Below are 17,317 nucleotides of genomic sequence, written 5' to 3'. Positions count from 1 at the left end.
GTACTCTCCATTTTTTTGGACAAATAAGACCATGGATTTGTGCTCAAGTTTTGTCTGCCCCTGTGATGTTCAGAGTGGGGATTGTCCTCAGCCACACTGACCTGTACTAACTCAGTGTGGCTCCTATACACCAAGGCTTGTATCCCTTTTTATATTGCTCTCCAGTGCCTTCAAACAGTTGTTTTGAAATATTTTGTTTGGTGTTTAATGTCGTTATTAGTAGGAGTCTTAGTTCAATACAAGCTATCCCAATTTTGCCAGAAGACAGGAGTAGACTAAGAAATCTGGACTTCATTCTGCAGGCTAGGATATTTCAAATAGGGTGATAGTCCAATGAGTTCATACTTTTAGGAGAATAGTACTGGGGTGGCTCGGTATTAGGATGGGTTGCTGAGGGGAAAGCCAGAAACAAGGGAAGTAAGAGTAGTTCAAGAGAGAGGGGACAAGGCCTTAGGGAGGAGAAGAAGTAGAAATTGAAAAGGATGGTCACAAGGGAGAGACATAAAGGAAGATCAGGATGCTTAGTGACCAGGGAGGATTACTACCACACCATCCCAGAGAGTCTGGCCCAGTTACACTTCATTCCAAGGTGTGTCTGTGTGGAGGCCTAGAGCATTTACCCCCCCTGATGTTGGTCCTGAAAAATGACCTGACTGAATTCTGGGTCACGCCTGGTCTGCAGGTCTCCCTGGCTCGCTTAAGGGCCATTTGCCTTCAGCCTGAGTCAGTTGTGGAACAGCCCAATTGCTTCCAGCTTGAAGATCTGGAGCTGAACTGGACATAAGCTGGGGAAGGACAGGGAGAAGGCTACAAATGCAGGCTGCGCCACCTGGACGTGACCCCACATCTGCCGCCGGGGCCTGTTCTTCCTGGCATTGGGCAGCGTTTTTCCTGGACCTTTTCACCAGCTGTTTTGCTTTGTTTCAACAGGTCAAATGGATGATGTACTGGATTATATTTGCACTTTTTACCACAGCAGAGACATTCACAGACATCTTCCTTTGTTGGTAAGTACTCCAGGAGTTGGGACATTTTGAAGGATGATTTTGCTTAGTGTCGTTGGGGAGGTGGGAAAGGGCTGAAGCCTGCCTCAAACCTCATCTCGGGCCAGAGACGTAAGTGCAGGGTGTTAACTGGAGCATTTTCAATATATCAGTCTATAAAGTTGTCCTTCAAGTAAGTATTTATTGAATGACCTTATAAAGAGCACTTACTGTTCTAAGCACTGGGGATATAGTCATGGACAGGGCAGATACACTTCCTCAATTAATGGAGTTGGTAAAGAAGCATTCATATGTTAAAAAAGAAGAATGAAAGAAACCATGCACAAAAATGTACAGGAAAAACTGAGTTTCCTTCACACACAATTCATTCTCATCATAACCACTACTCACAGTTATGTATCCTCTTAAAAAAACTAATATATTGGCCAGGCTCAGTGGCTTATGCCTGTAATCCCAACACTTTGGGAGGCCAAGGCAGGTACATCACCTGAGGTCAGGATTTCGAGACCAGCCTGGTCAACATGATGAAACTGTCTCTACTAAAAAATTTAAAAATAAAAATAAAATAGCCGGGTATGGTGGCATGCACCTGTAGTCCTAGCTACTTGTGAGGCTGAGGTGGGAGAATCGCTTGAACCCAAGAGATGGAGGTTGCAGTGAGCCAAGATTGTGCCATTGCACTCCAGCCTGGATGACAGAACAAGACTCCATTTCAAAAAAAAAAAAAGACTAATGTGTGTGTGTATGTGTGTGTATACACATTTTATACACACACTTTATACACACACTTTCTTTTTTTAAAAAGCAGTGTTATAGTATACATAAGAGTTCTCACTTTGCTTATTAAATTTATTTTAGAAATACTTTTATATGAGCATAAGTATATTTACCTGTTTTTTAATGGTCACATAGTATTTCATGGCATAGACGGAGTATAATTTATTTAACTCATCCTCTTTTGATGGATATTTCAGTTGATACCCTTTTTTTCTCTTATAGCAATGCAGCTATTTCTAGCAATGAAGCAATTAAAACACAAGTTAGATCTTTGTAATGCTATATTGTGCTTTCTTAGGTGAAAGAGGCATAAATAATCTATAGATTTCTGTTTATATTTAAAGAGCCAAGTGTGTGCACGTGTAAATGTGAATGTGTATTAAAAGTAGTGTGGAAAATATAATTAACGAGGGTTATTTCTATGACTTGAGATCATGGAGTTGGTTTTGCATTTGCTGTGTTGTACGAATGTTTTAACCATGTTCAAGTGTCGTCAGAGAAAATAATAAAGATATTTCCACTTTGGAGAAGACACATTTTTACCCAAAAAGGATCAGTGTGAAATAACCCTCTGGGATGTCCTAGGCCAAGGAACAGACCTGAATAGAACTCTCTAAATCCTGTTGAATCAATGGCCTTAATTATCTTAATATGTACTTTTCCCCCCAATATAGCTTTCTTCTCCACTGAGAGAAATAGATGTTTCAGCCATGTGGCCTCAAGCTGCAGTGAAGGAGTGTGGATTTCCTAACTCAATATGCTTGTGCCATCGTGCCCTGCACTGCACACAGATAACGCAGCAGACTCTGGACAGAGCTGTCTCCCTGAGTGGAGACAGAGTTCTTTGCTGAGCCATCCCTTGTCTCCCCCAGGCCTTGAGATGGGCACTGGAAGTCAGACCGTTTTGTTTTGTTTTGTTTTGTTTTGTTTTGTTTTGTTTTGTTTTGTTTTGTTTTGTTTTGAGATGGAGTCTCACTCTGTCGCCCAGGCTGGAGTGTAGTGGTATGATCTCAGCTCACTGCAACCTCCGCCACTTGGATTCAAGCAATTCTCCCGCCTCAGCCTCCTGAGTAGCTGGGATTACAGGCATGCGCACCACACCTAGTTAATTTTTGTATTTTTAGTAGAGACAGGGTTTCGCCATGATGGCCAGGATGGTCTCTATCTCTTGACCTCGTGATCCAGTCAGGCCATTTTGTACAGAGCTACATCAGGAAGGTTCCTGTCTGATTCACAAAGATGAAAGTAGAGGCCAGCCCAGTCAAGATTGTTTAGTCAATTAAATGGCATGGCCAGCACCTCCTGCCATCCACCCTTTCCTCCTTGATGAGGCCATCTGTCTGATGGTAGGGGCCTCTTTTGTCCTCTCATGTTAGTCTCACTAGCTCTTTCCTGGGGCTATCAGCATTTCAGCCTCACTGTTTCTGGCTGGGTGGAAATCCTATCTAATGATAGCTGTATTCCTCCTGGGTAGCTAGAATATGCCCTTACCCTGTGGCCCTGGAATTTTAGAGTTTTATATCTTGTAAGTGCTCAAGAACTATTTCTGGAATTGATTTCATTTTTATTTTGGGAAGCGTATTAGTTTTCTATTACTGCCATAACAAATTAACCACAAATTTAACAGCATAAAACAGTACAAATTTATGATTCCACAGTTTCTATAAGTCAGAAGTACAGGTGGAATTATCCTCTGCTTAGAATCTCACAAGACCAGAAAAGGCATGGGCCAGCCTGGGCTCTTATCTGAAGGCTCTGGGGAAGATTCCCCTTCCAGACCCATTCAGGTTGCTGGCAGAATTCAGTTCCTTATAGTTGTAGGACTGAGATACCTGTTTTCTTGACATATGCCACCACCGTCATCTTCAAGCCAACAACTGCATGTCGAGCTCTGCCCCTGCTTTGCTCTGTCTGCTTCTGCCACCAGGTAGGGAAGGATCTCTGCTTTGTTTTAAGGGTTCTTGTGATTAGAGTAGGCCCACCCCAATAATCCCATATAATCTGCCTATCTTAAAGTCACCTGTAACCTTCATTACATCTGCAAAGTCCCTTTTGCCATGTAAATCAACATATTCATGGGAGTAACACCAAGGGGAGAAGGACATGACCAAAATTCTGCCTACCACAGGAAGACGTTTGATACCTGGTGTATTTGGAGCAGGTATGCAGGTATGGGTAGAATCCCCCTCTCTTCCTGACCCACATGGAGGCCTCTTCTGCTCCGTCATTTGGTCTTGGGAAGTGAGGGTCCTTTGCTCTTCTCCTGGTGGCCGGAGCTCTGCTTCTGCAGGGAAGAGGCTCCTTAGGAACCTTTCTGCCTGCTTTATCCCAGAGCCCGATCACCCTGCTTTCTTTTTTTCTCCCAACCTCCAGGTATCATAGATCCTAGTCTTTTTCTGGCAGCGTCCTCTCTCTCCTTCCTTCCTCTCACCCTAAGAACAAGCACAGAATGGACCCATTAGGGAATGTAGCAGCTTTGCTTCGCTTCCAAGAACACGGGCACCATCCCCAAAGCTCTGAGCATTCTTTTTTCTCTTTTTCTGAGATAGAGTCTGACTCTGTCACCAGGCACCAGGCTGGAGTGCAGTGGCAAGATCTTGGCTCACTGCAACCTCAGCCTCCAGGGTTCAAGCAATTCTCCTGCCTCAGCCTCCTGAGTAGCTGGAACTACAGGCGCACACCACCACGCCTAGCTAATTTTTTGTATTTTTTAGTAGAGACGGCGTTTCACCATGTTGGCCTGGATGGTCTCAATCCCTTGACCTCGTGATCCACCCACCTCTGCTTCCCAAAGTGCTGGGATTACAGGCATGAGCCTCCGGGCCTGGCCTGAGCATTCTTTACTATTAAAAAAGGTTAGGGGGAGAGTTTCTGTCTTAAGATATGCCTTCTGTCTTCCTAGAAGCACCTTTAACTTCTGTTCTCTTCCAGAATTGGAGCCCCTCATGTGGACCCTCTTTGCCTCACCCTTCACTCACCCCCATTGCCCCCTTCCCACTTCTGCCCTAGGGCAGATCCCCTTCATGGTTAACTTTGTAAAACTTTCCATCTTGATGAAAACAGCAATTATTTATGGTCCCAGAATAGATAAGATGGTGGCTTGTTTCACAGGTTGTAGAGGTGACTTCATTTAGTTGTGTGTGTGTGTGTGTTTTTTTTTTTAATTATAAAATAATACAGGCTGGGCATGGTGGCTCATGCCTGTAATCCCAGCACTTTGGGAGGCCAAGGTGAGTGGATCACTTGAGGCCAGGAGTTCAAGACCAGCCTGGCAAACATGGTGAAACCCCATCTATACTAAAAAATACAAAAATTAGCCGGGTGTGGTGGTGTGGCACCTGTCATCCAGCTATTCAGGAGGCCGAGGCTGGAGAATCACTTGAATCCGGGAGGTGGAGGCTGCAGTGAGCTGAGCTCGCACCACTGCTCTCCAGCCTGGGCAACACAGCGAGACTCTGTCTCAAAAAAATAAAACTAAAAATAAAATAATACATACATAAGGAAAAGGGAAATTGAAACAATACACTGAAAAGTGTCTCTCCTCCCCCAGACCCACAGTCTCCCTCCCTGGAAGTACCCACTGTAAAGGTTACTTGTGTTTGCTTTGCTTCCAGAAATGTTCTATACACATTTATTGCATGTATTTTTGACAGTTTCATGCCATGTCTAACTCTCTTAGAATACATCTAGAGTGTCTGGATGTTATATGGGGAAAGTGGAAAGATGACAGCTGCCCTGTGCTCCCCAGTGCTTTGCCTATGCCTTGGAAAAGATGGAGGAAATGTGGTGGGTGCCCCTGGTCTTTTCAAATACATCTCAGAAGTCTGGGTTCTTCAAGGAGTTCACATTACAAAATGAGTAGGGTCTTTCTCTGTCTTTCAAGGTAGGCTGGAAGAAGACTTGGTGGTGACTGTGTTGGTAGAGCCAAAGGACCCCAAGGCCTCTAGGAAACACAGGGTCTCAGTGGATCAGCCTGGATTATCTTGTGATGCCTGGCAAGGACCTGGTCCTGTATGTGATGATTCCAGAGGTAGCAGGACTGTTCCCCTCCACCACACCCCCGCACACTTCAGTGACAGAGATTTTATGTGGGGAAGCCCTGGCTTTAAATCCAGAGTCAACATACTTTTTTTTTGTAAAGGGCCAGATAGTAAATGTTTTGAGCTTTCAGGCCATATGATCTTTATTGCAACTACTCAACTCTGCCATTAGCATGAAAGGAACCATAGACAATTAATAAAGCATTGTGCATAACAGTGTTCTAATAAAATTTTATTTATAAAAACAGATGACAGGCTGGATTTGGCCCATGGGCCATGGGTTATTGGGACTCCCGGATCCATTCTAGCAAGGAACAGAGACCACCTTTGACAAACTCAAGGAAAAGAAAATAAAACAATGACGCTCTGTTGGTAGATGCTGAAGTAACTCACAGAATAAAAGGAAAAGCTGAAAAATTAAGACTCTGGAAAGGGAGGAGCCAGAGTGCCTTAGGAATCCTAGCACTGAAGCGCTGCCAGTTACTCCCCTCAGCACTGTTTATGTGCATGCTGTGAACCTCTCGGTTCCAAATTTCACTCCCCTGTGATCTAGACATCACTTAGTGCTTACTTTGTAGTGCTTACTTAGTACTACTTTGTAGTAAATAATAAGTACTTAGTACTACTTTGTAGTAAGTACTAAGTGGGAAGTATTTAGGACTTAGCTATGATCTAGAGCACTTAGTAAAAACAAGGCCACCAGGGGCCTGCATATATGGAGGAAGGGAGAAAGAGGAGAAGTTCCCAGGGAAAGTGGTCCAAAATGTATATCTTACCACAGATATTTGTACAGCCTACTATGTGCTCATTCTGTGCAGGCACTGGTGGCTCAGTCAGGGCCAGCACCTCTCAGGAGCCTTCAGGAGAGAAAAAAAAACCCAGGGTCTTTCCAACCCCTGTCAGGTGCAAGTGCTTGAGTGCATCTGTCTCTCTCCTTCTATCTCATGCTTTTCTTCTGTCCTGAAATGGGTGGTCCTTGCCTCTTCCTGTCCTCTCTTCTAAGTAGGAGGTTGAGGGGTCACATTCTTTTCTTCCGTGGAGTATATATGTATGTCCTTTCTCTCTCCCTCCCTCCCACCCTCATTTGTTTCTTTTCTTTCATGGCTAAGATGGACAACCTTTATGCCACCCAAAGGCCTTTTTGTACACTAGAGAGGTAACGAGGGTTCCCATTTATGCTCTAAGGGGAAAGGATTCAGAGTTCAACAGCAGCTCCCAGCTTCTTCTGATCTCATACCCCAAGGGTCAGTGGCACCCCAGGGATGCTTCTTATGTGCCCAACATACGCTATCCCTATAGTCACCAACAACGTAGACTTCCTTCACTCTCTAAAACTCAAGGCCCCCTCAAGGCCTGAGGCCATTTGCTCATTTGACTTTGCAAAGGGCAGAGAGCCCTCACCCCGCAGAGGATAAACTATAGAGACTTCTGAGAGGTCTGTTTTGGACTTATTGAGGTTGAGATGTTACCAGGTAAATAGTAAGAAAAATTCTGAGGGGGATGTTGGTGAGCAATGAAAGGAAATTTGGAAGGAGGCAAAGGCTTTGTCCCCACTGGGACTTTGTCCATGCTCCCATTGTACCATTGTTGTTGGCTTACCTTCTTGTCTTAACTCTTTGACTGGATGAAAAACTCCTAAGGGCGAGGATATGTCTCACCTGGCTCTGCTTTTTCTTTTCTTTTCTTTTAATCTCCTTCCCTCTTTCTTTTTTCTTTTTTTTTTTTTTTTTATTTGAGAAGGAGTTTCACTCTTGTTGCCCAGGCTGGAGTGCAGTGGCGCAATCTTGGCTCACAGCAACCTCTGCCTCCCAGGTTCAAGTATTCTTCTGCCTCAGCCTCCCGAGTAGCTGGGATTACAGCCATGCACCATCACGCCCAGTTAACTTTGCATTTTTTTTTTAAGAGACGGGATTTCACCATGTTCGCCAAGATGGTCTCGATCTCCTGACCTCATGATCCACCCACCTCAGCCTCCCAAAGTGCTGGGATTACAGGCGTGAGCCACCGCACCCAGCCTTAATTTTGTATTTTTAGTAGAGACGGGGTTTCTCCATGTTGGTCAGGCTGGTCTTGAACTCCTGACCTCAGGTGATTCACCTGCCTAAGCCTCCCAAAGTGCTGGGATTACAGGTGTGAGCCACCATGCCTGGGCCCCTTATAGCTTTTCAGTGCAACTTTTCCAACTCAACAAATCAGAAAACAATGACTCAGTCAATAAGCCAGTGTGTATCTTTGAGTGGACAAGTGTAGCAGGAATAATGCTTGAGGAAAGAAATGGAAAGACAACACAGTGATTGCTAACAATAGGAGGCAGTCTTGAGATTTTGGTTTTGCTACCAAGAAAAGACTCAAAAGGAGCCTACTTTTAACGAAAGTCCTGGAAAGGTCAGGAATTAGCAGGCTGCAATGGCTCCTTTTGTTCTTCTCTGGATACTTATTCCACCTTTCTGCCAGAGAAACAAACCCATTTCATTGTGGTTCTTCCATAACCAGATGATTTCCCTTGCCCCAGATACTTTCCAAGGAGGCTCCATCACCCAGGATGAGCAGGGAAATGCAGAGTAGCTCTCTCTCATAACAGTCTAGAGCTACCTGGGAGGACAGGACCCAAAGGGCAGTCCTGGAAGCTACCCCAAACAAAATCTGTTACCCTAATTTGTCACTGGAGATGCCAGAGATTGCCATGCAAAAAGTTCTTCAGAGTGTGCATCAGCCTGGATGGGACATACCAGAAAGAACCCAAAGAACAAGGAGGGTCTGTAGCAGGTTGGGCAGAAAATAAAGAGGGCCGAGGCAGTCCAGAAGGACCACCCCAGATCTGATATGCAAACTCATCCCACAATCCCCAGCCTCATAGCCTGGGGCGGCTTTGCTGCTGGCGTGCAATGTGAGGGCATGGCTATGAAGAATCCAGCTCTTCTCATGTTTGCACAGAGGTGCACCCTTGATCTATAAAGTGCATACACAAATTTCACTTCTGGGCATTTACACTAAAGATGCATTTGCATTGTATGTAAAGAAGCATACACAAAGAGGTTCTCTTGCAGCTCTGCTGAAGTAGCCAAAGATCATAACCATCATAAATATCCATTCATGGGGCCCTGAGCAGGTGCTCATATTCTCTTATGCAGTCATAAAGATGAGTGAGATAGGCCAATCGCAATGGCTCACACCTGTAATCCCAGCACTCTGGGAGGCCAAAGTGGATGGATCACCTGGAGTCAGGAGTTCAAGACCAATCTGGCCAACATGGTGAAACCCTGTCTCTACTAAAAATGTAAAAATACAAAAATTAGCTGGGCGTTGTGGTACATGCCTGTAATCCCAGCTACTCAGGAGGCTGAGGCAGGAGAGTCGCTTGAACCCGAATGATGGAGATTGCAGTGGGTAGAGATTGCAGTGAGCCGAGACCACGCCATTGCACTGCAGCCTGGTCAGCAGAGTGAAACTCCTTTAAAAAAAAAAAAAAATGAATGAGTTAGTTCTCCCTGTACTGGTATGAGATAGTCCCCAAGGCATACTGTCGATTGTGTGTATGTGCTGGGGGGAGCAAGTATAGCAGGAGGTATAATGCTTCTCTGTGTTGGGGGCAATTCAGGGAGTCATATATACCTACAAGCCTGGCCCTAGTCTACCTCTGGAAGGATATGCAAGTAACTGATAATGTTTTTGCTTTTAGAAAAGGGACTAGGGGTCAGGTGTGGGAAGGAGGCTCTTTATTGTACATTTTTTGGACTTTTTTAAACTATGCGTGTATGCCTATTTTTTAAATATATCTTTTATGTAATAAATAAAAAAGCCTCGGTGCGACAGATTATCTGTGTGTCTTGTGTTGGTGTCTGAGCTTGCTGGATTCATTTGCTTTCCCCTTGGGGGCTGGTGAATACTTGTTTTCAAAACAAAAGTTCCTTCGTTATTAATCACCAGAATGTTCAAATGTGGGAGAATCACACCTCTGTTCTTCAGCCTCTCTCTTTTCTGGCTGTGAAACATTAAACAGTCTTGCCATGAAAGTGCCCACTAATTGCTGAGGGAATATTCAAGCAGCACCCAGCAGAGGCAGAAGGTTGGGGAGGGCAGGAGGCCTTGGTGAGGAAAGGATGCATGGGGGGGCTGCTGACTGGAGGATGAGGTGTCTATGTGTGAGTTCAGGGCTCTGAAATGACTTGCTTTTTTGATTTTCTGATCAACAAAAGGGAGGGAGGATGCCTGGAAAGGACTTTTCTGATCCCTGAAACTAGCACAGGTGACTGTATCATCTCATAGCATCAGGTTTTAAGGATACCTGGAATTTGTTTTAAGCGAGTGTGGGTAAGACACAGACATGGAAATAATTGTCACGAAGGGAGAGGTTTGTTTGCTCACAGATTCCTAGAAACAGGAGGCACAGCGCACCATGCAGAGACATGTTGGAGGCCACTGAGGGTCCTCAGGAGCAGAGAGAGGAACCGGGGGTGAGGGCCTTTATTGTGTACCACACTAAAGGAAGGAAAGGGCAAAGCAAGGTGGGCAGGCTTGGGTTCGGCTGGTTTGAATAATCTCACTGGGCTCTGGGGTATAGGGGCCATCTCTGGTCGTCTAGCTCTGGCCCTGGGGTGATTGGGGCAAGCAGAAGGTGGCCTGGAGTGTGAGAGTTCATTAGAGGCAGTGGCCGGAATCTGGGCCCATGGATTCATTGGTTTGCATATGAAAGATGTGTTGCAGGTAAGTTCTTTACTATCTCTAGCAATTGGCTCGCCTTGGGAGGGGCAGTTTCTGCAGAGTCAGCAAGGCCCCAAGGTACATCAGAATACAGACAATAAAAAATAAACCATGGCCAGGTGCCTTGGCTCATGCCTGTAATACCAGCACTTTGGGAGGCTGAGGCGGGTAGATCAAGACCACCCTGGCTAACACAGTGAAACCCTGCCTCTACTAAAAAAAATACAAAAAAATTAGCCAGGCGTGGTGGCATGCACCTGTAATCCTAGCTACTTGGGAGGCTGAGGCAGGAGAATCACTTGAACTCGGGAGGTGGAGGTTGCACTGAGCCAAGATTATGCCACTGCACTTCAGCCTTGGGGACAGAGAGAGACTCTGTCTCAACAAATAAAATAAAATAAACCATAAACACGTGGTTAATACACCTCTGGACTGCCAAATATGGTTGCTCAGGTTGTTCACAGCACAGGATATCTGGCCAAGCAGGCGAATGGGGCTGAAATCCAGACCAAGCTCTGTGGTTCATGTGGCCACAGAGCTGCTTCCAGTTGAAGAGGCCGGTTTTCTTCTAATACATTCAAAGGCACCATGTGGGCTAGCACTATGGCACTTGTCTCAAATTACAGTTCTATATTATTTGTGATTATTTTATAAATCTCTGTTTCCCTGACTGGACCCTTAGTTCCAAGGATGCCAGAATCTTGTCTGTGTTTCCCACTGGAATGGAAGCTCCCACAAGACAGGGATCAGGCCTTCTTTGGTCACTGTTGCTTCCCTGGTACTTGGTACAAGAAGGCACGTACAGTGACTGAGTGCCTGCCAGGGGACAAATAAATAAACAGGCTTGAGGGTATGCAGCACTGCAAACTCCAGAATTATGTGTTATCTGCACCCTAGACTCTTCTGTTTTTTGGCACTGAGATCTGTTTGCCTGCCACTGAGTAGGGTGAGTAGCATTCTACTTCCTGCCAAGAGCTGGGCTCCTCTTGCTGCCTCTATTTGGGCCAAGAAGGCAGCCAAGAAGGAGAGGCTTTCATTCTCAGTCTAGAGATTTTTTTGTCAACTCCTCCCTGCTGTAATTCCCCCTGGTGTTTGTGCCTTCTTGGACTGAGTGAAGAGTGAGTGACTGGGTGTACAGCACAGAAGAGACCCTCTGAGCCTGTAGACTGGGGCCAGAGCCCCAGCTTCCAACTAAATGAGCACAGCCCAGCGGGAAGCTCCAGCCTGTGCCAGGCAGGGCCATGGGGTGATTGCTGGAGAGAATCTGCATTCCTGGTTTGCTTTGACAACAAAAGAAAACACGAACTGGTTTTCAAAGAGAAGTCTTGGGGATGTGCTGTGTGTATGCATGTGTGTGCCCTTGCCTTCATGGGTGGAGGACAGAGGAATCTGGGAACCTTGCAGCCACATGCAAGCGGGAGAGGTGTCCTTGCTGCCCACTGGGTCTCATCCTTCAAAAGGGCAGTGTTGCTGAGAACCTAACAACATAACTTGTGTTTTCTTCTCTCTCTCCAGGTTTCCATTTTATTATGAACTAAAAATAGCATTTGTAGCCTGGCTGCTGTCTCCCTACACAAAAGGCTCCAGCCTCCTATACAGGAAGTTTGTACATCCCACACTATCTTCAAAAGAAAAGGTAATATATACTGCCGTGCCTTTCATTCTTTCTAGCAAGTGAAAAAATAAGTAATAAATAAAAAGAGCAGATGATCTTATTGCAGGAGGCTTCTCATTTGGCTCTCATTTACCTCCAACAAGTTGTTCCTCCTAACATTATTTTTTTAAATATATTTCTGGGATGTGTTTAAAAATAGTGGTGAAGTCCTCTAAAAGATGTTATTTGTCCCAAAACCTAAAATGCAATAAAATAAATAAATGGGAAAAAAAAAAGATGTTATTTGTCATTATTTCCTGGAAAATATTTCCATAAATTGAAACAAAAGAAAGAAAAAATTCACTCACAATTTAATCATGCAAACGGAATTTCCTTCCTTTTGTCATGTTTAGCCCCTGTCCTTTTATAGATGTGATTTTTACATAGACTATTTTAAATCTTACCTGGAAGCCAGGTGTGGTGGTGCATGCCTACAGTCCTAGCTACTCAGGGGGCTAAGATGGGAGAATCACTTGAACCTAGAAGTTCAAAGCCAGCCTGGGCAACCTAGAGAATCCCCATCTCTTAAAAAAAGAAAGATTAAAATTTTATGTTGATTTTTTAAATGACTTTTAAAACAACATAAATAAAATATTTGTATCCTGAGATCTTAAATGTGTTTGCACACAAATCCATTTCTAAATGGGTATTCCCCATGAATATCCCTTTCATGGGTATTCTTTGTAATGCCCATGATGATGTTCCCTTACTGCTAGATATTTAGATTGCCTCTTGCCTTTTCCTGATATAGACAGTTTTGCAGAGAGCACGAGCATTCCTGGAGTTTAGTTGCTTCCTTTGATTATCTTAGAATTAATTCCCAACAGCAGGATTATTGAGTTGAACAATTCCAACATTGTATCATTCATTAACTATATTATTTGCTAAACTGATTGTGTAGTAGAGTTTCTTAACATAAAATAGGAGCACCATAGGTGCTTGATTGATTAACATCTATTGTTTCTGAAAGTTGAATTCTTTGGACTAGAAAGGGGAAGGCTTTGGGAAACATGTCAATTGGATGAGCGGGCTACTGTAGAAGTTTCTGAAAATCCCTTTAGGAACTTGGACCATCTCTGTCTCAGAAAGGTGGATTTTGAGGAACAGATCCCTGTCTTGACCTGGTTATCAAATCTCTACTCTTCCTACTTCCTTTCCCAAATGCTGGGCTTCCCCTGAAGCTGCCAGTGTAACTTCCATTGAAATGAAGGTGACTGACTCTTAAGAGCTGCCAAGAATCACTTCCAAAGGGGTTGGGGAAGGGGACAGGGGGATCACAGTTAGAGGGCTTGTGGCTGTGACTTCCTGGGGAAGCCTTCCACAGGGCATCCAGCAGGAGGTTGCTGACCCATTTGCACACCTCAAAGCAAAGGAAATCCACTAATGTGTGGAACTTGACTGAGGCCAAATGTCATTGTCTTACTGAACTCTGAAATGAGCAACTGTGATGACAAACGGCCATTTTCTTAAAACAATGACAAAAACAAACGCCCCCAAACAAAAAATAAACCAAAGTTAATCCAAATTTGAACTAAACCAATATTGTATTTGGCTTTGGTCCCTGAAGAAGACCTCAATCCTGTTTTCCGCTTCACCTTTACCTTGTTGCATGACACTGGATGACTTCTAATTTCTGCTTTTATTTGAGTATCTGTAAAACAATCTCCCTTATCCAGTAATACCATTTCTTTCAGCTTTATAATCCCTCCCATCAATATACAAATGGGGTGATATTTGATTGTAGAATTAAATAACTATAAAATGACAGAATTTTAGAACTGCAAAGACCCAACCCTGTCAAGATAAGGAAGATGACATGCTTATCGTTTATTGAAACCAGCCATTATGTTAGATGTTTTACTGGAATTAACCTCATTTAGTCCTCACCATGCTCTATGAGTTGGGTATTATCATTATCCTCATTTTTCAGAAGACTAAAACTGTATGTAGAGAGGCTAAGTACTTACCAAGTTCTGACAGGCTGTTGGAAGCAGGCCTGTGGATAGAAGCTTGGTTCTGGGCATTCTCTCCACCCTGAGTGCTTTCAGTGTCTGGTAAATGGCTGTGTATAGAATGGCAGGCAGGGATATCCACATCCAGAACCCCCTAGAGCCCCCTGGAAGGTTAGAGGGCTTTAGAAACAGTACCAGGGCATTGCTGGATCCATAAGTTGCAGTGTTTTCAGAGTCCCCTTTTCTACTCTTCTGTCTCTCTGCTCTCTCCCCTCTGCACACACACCCTCAAAGTGCCTGCAGCTTTTCAGGCCCAGCAAGAGCAGGGATTGGGAAAGCTGCCAAGTGCAGTGCTCAGAGAAAGGGAAAGAGAACAGAAATATATTTGAACCTTCCAACTCAGTGTGCCTCTGTTTTTCCTTTGACAGGAAATCGATGATTGTCTGGTCCAAGCAAAAGACCGAAGTTATGACGCCCTTGTGCACTTCGGGAAGCGAGGCTTGAATGTGGCGGCCACAGCGGCTGTGATGGCAGCTTCCAAGGTACTGTGCCGGAAGTACCACAACTGCATGAGCATCTCAGTCCCTCTAGTTTGCCCTGCCCATCACCTGTGCAACCCCATAGAGCAGGCTAAGGATCAGTCAGTGGTGTTTTATCTTTTGAGGGGTCCTTTTGAAAATCTGATGGAAAAAATGCTGAATATTGCCCCCCAAATTCTCACTGCCCCTAACGCACATACGACATGTGTGCATGCACGCGCGCGCGCACACACACACACACACACACACACTTGCCATATTAAGAGGTTCCCAGAGCCCCTGAAGCTCATCTGTGGATCCCAGGTTCAGAATTTCTAACTTATTCAACCCTCCTGGAAATGAGAAAAAAATTAAATTTCTAACTAACTTGGCACCTAGGGCTGGGAGAAACAGAAGAGGGAACGGGAGAGAAGAAGAGAGCGCTTCTCTGCAGTTTCCTAGGGTGTACTGGGAGAGTAACCTAAATGCAATGGACAGGTGGAAAGACTACCTGAGCAAATGGCAGGGGGGACTCACTCACACTCATGTGGCCCTGCAGATCCAGGGGAAGGAACCCAGGTCCCAGAATAAGTTGACTGGGGTCCAGACATGGAGGACAGCCAAGCCATAACAACTGAAGCAGAGGAGGCTTGAAATAAACACCCATCTGTGGGATGTATCGGTGTGAGCATTACTTCTTTCTCTATTCTCTCCAGCACTTTTCAAAACTGTGTCTCTTCCTAACATCTTCACACATCACCCTCTTATTGTTGTCAATTTCATTATTTACTTAGACCCAAAAAGTTAACTTGGTCAGATATTTCCTATCATGTGAAATCAGCAGATCATCCTAGTGTTCCCCAGTGACAAACCCTTCCCCAACAACCAAATGTGGAGCAGGGTCCTACGTTCAGCTGGCGGCGGAGGGAAGGCAGTTATGCTGATGTTTGGAAGGACGCAATGGTTGGAGGTGAATTGTATTAACATAGAGAAGTTAGTCCCTTGTGGTGATGAGAGGGTTTTGGGCAAGGAGGCGGTGGGGCTGTAAAGGGTTTTCAAGGAGATGATTAGTATAGATCTTGGTGCTCTATGGGCTTTGCACAGATGGCAGATGGAGGATGCTGAAAGCCAGTTTCAAGGGACCGAGCTGGGTTTTGCTCATCCTGAACCAAAGAGGAGCACATTAGGATCATTTCTAATGGAAGTGACTCAGCACACTGGGCTGGGTGGTTGCTTGCAAAGTACCTTTCAGGAAGCCAAGGAATTCTGCAGACAAAGCCTGGGCAAGAGGGAAGGGGAATGAAAAATGAATAATTACTGCTTCAGGCAAGGCCAGCTCTGTCTATAACACAGAATTGTAGCAAGGCATCCCACTACTCCATATGGCAGATCTCGGGGTCCGGGGTTGGTGGGGGCGGGGCAGGGGTTCCTGCCCCCTTTACTATAATACCTGCTGGCAAAATGAGGGATCCCCATGAGTATCTTTGGAAGGGAAATTCTGCTTTGGTTTCCCAAGATCAATCAGGATTTATGAACAGCAATAAATTCCAAGAACCTTCCATTTGAGATGCAACCGTTTTGTGCTTTAATCCTTAAGCTGAAACAAAAGAGAACTCAGAATTGCTAAATTCTGAATTCATCAGGCCAACCTGGCAATGTAAAGCTACAGAAACCTTGTCTCAGCCTCTCTCCACCCCATCTGTTCTGCCCCAGAAGCCTAAGGAAAACAGGCTGCTGCTCTTTCCTCCATTCGCTCATGGAGTATAAACGTGCTGTATTTGTCAGGGTGGTTCAGTGTGGGTCACCTGGCCGCTCATCTGTGTGTGCGTAGATTTCATTCTGACAGTAACTTCCTCAGGCTGTCCTTTTCCTGGCCTGCCTCACGATGGAGAGCCTCCAGAGTCTTCCTATCATCCTGGCCAGTCACTGCCTGTCCCCTGACCACCCAGGAAGCCCGTGAGCCGAAGTCTTCTCCAGCCAGGCACTTTATAGCAGCTAAAACCTAAAAGAAGTGCCAGACAGTTTGAAAGTTGCCTCAGGAAATAACTGCTCATTAGTTCTTTCCAGCTGGACTAATGTAGTGAGGGACATCTGCTTTCTGTTGAATTTGGTTTCAGATGAGAAAATTTTCTGCCTTGTGGGGCTTTGCTTTTTCTCTCTAAATATAAAGATCTGGAGAGAGAAAACACATCTCTTCTAAAAATAATGCCCTCTATTTTTGAAACAGATGTGTACTTAAAAAAAAAAGAAGAAAAAGAAGTAAGGTTCAAAAATTCAATCTGGCTGAGGTGTACATCAGTGGTTTCCATAGCAACAGTGCATCACTTCGGGCTTTGGTCAAAGAATGATGACTCACCAGTGGGTCCAAATCTGGCTTGTATGTGCAAGACACCTGGAGAGGTTTGCTTTTTATTTTTTTAATAGATTCTCAGATGTGCTGAATCAGAATCTCAGGCAGTGGGCCCATGAATTACTATTTTTAACAAGTTCCCCAGATGATTTTTAAATAGCCAGCTCTGTACAAATCACTGCCTGAGGCCCCATACAGAACCATAGGGAGCACAGGTGATCAGGGTTAAAGCAAACTTCTGTAACATTCCTGGAATGCAGATTCACCTCCTTAGAAGCCTTAACCTTGAGAATGAAGAAAGCGGTGGCATGTCGGGGGGTG

At 44.8% G+C, this 17,317-nt stretch overlaps 1 protein-coding gene across 4 annotated transcripts in view; it reads left to right on the top strand.

Moving 5' to 3' along the window:
• Positions 1–17,317, top strand: part of REEP1 (receptor accessory protein 1) — a 118,826-nt gene that overhangs the window by 66,917 nt on the left and 34,592 nt on the right. For all 4 annotated transcript variants that reach the window (XM_017536636.2, XM_037741365.1, XM_017536634.2 and 1 more), the window contains exons 3-5: positions 931–1,007; positions 12,038–12,158; positions 14,557–14,670. In XM_017536636.2, coding sequence (XP_017392125.1) covers positions 931–1,007; positions 12,038–12,158; positions 14,557–14,670 — 312 coding nt within the window. The remainder of the gene's footprint in view (positions 1–930; positions 1,008–12,037; positions 12,159–14,556; positions 14,671–17,317) is intronic.

Source organism: Cebus imitator, unplaced genomic scaffold (genome assembly GCF_001604975.1).
Source record: "Cebus imitator isolate Cc_AM_T3 unplaced genomic scaffold, Cebus_imitator-1.0 Scaffold99, whole genome shotgun sequence".
In the NCBI taxonomy this organism is placed as follows: domain Eukaryota; kingdom Metazoa; phylum Chordata; class Mammalia; order Primates; family Cebidae; genus Cebus; species Cebus imitator.
Note: the sequence above shows the minus strand (reverse complement) of the source record. Positions and strands in the feature narration are given on the sequence as shown.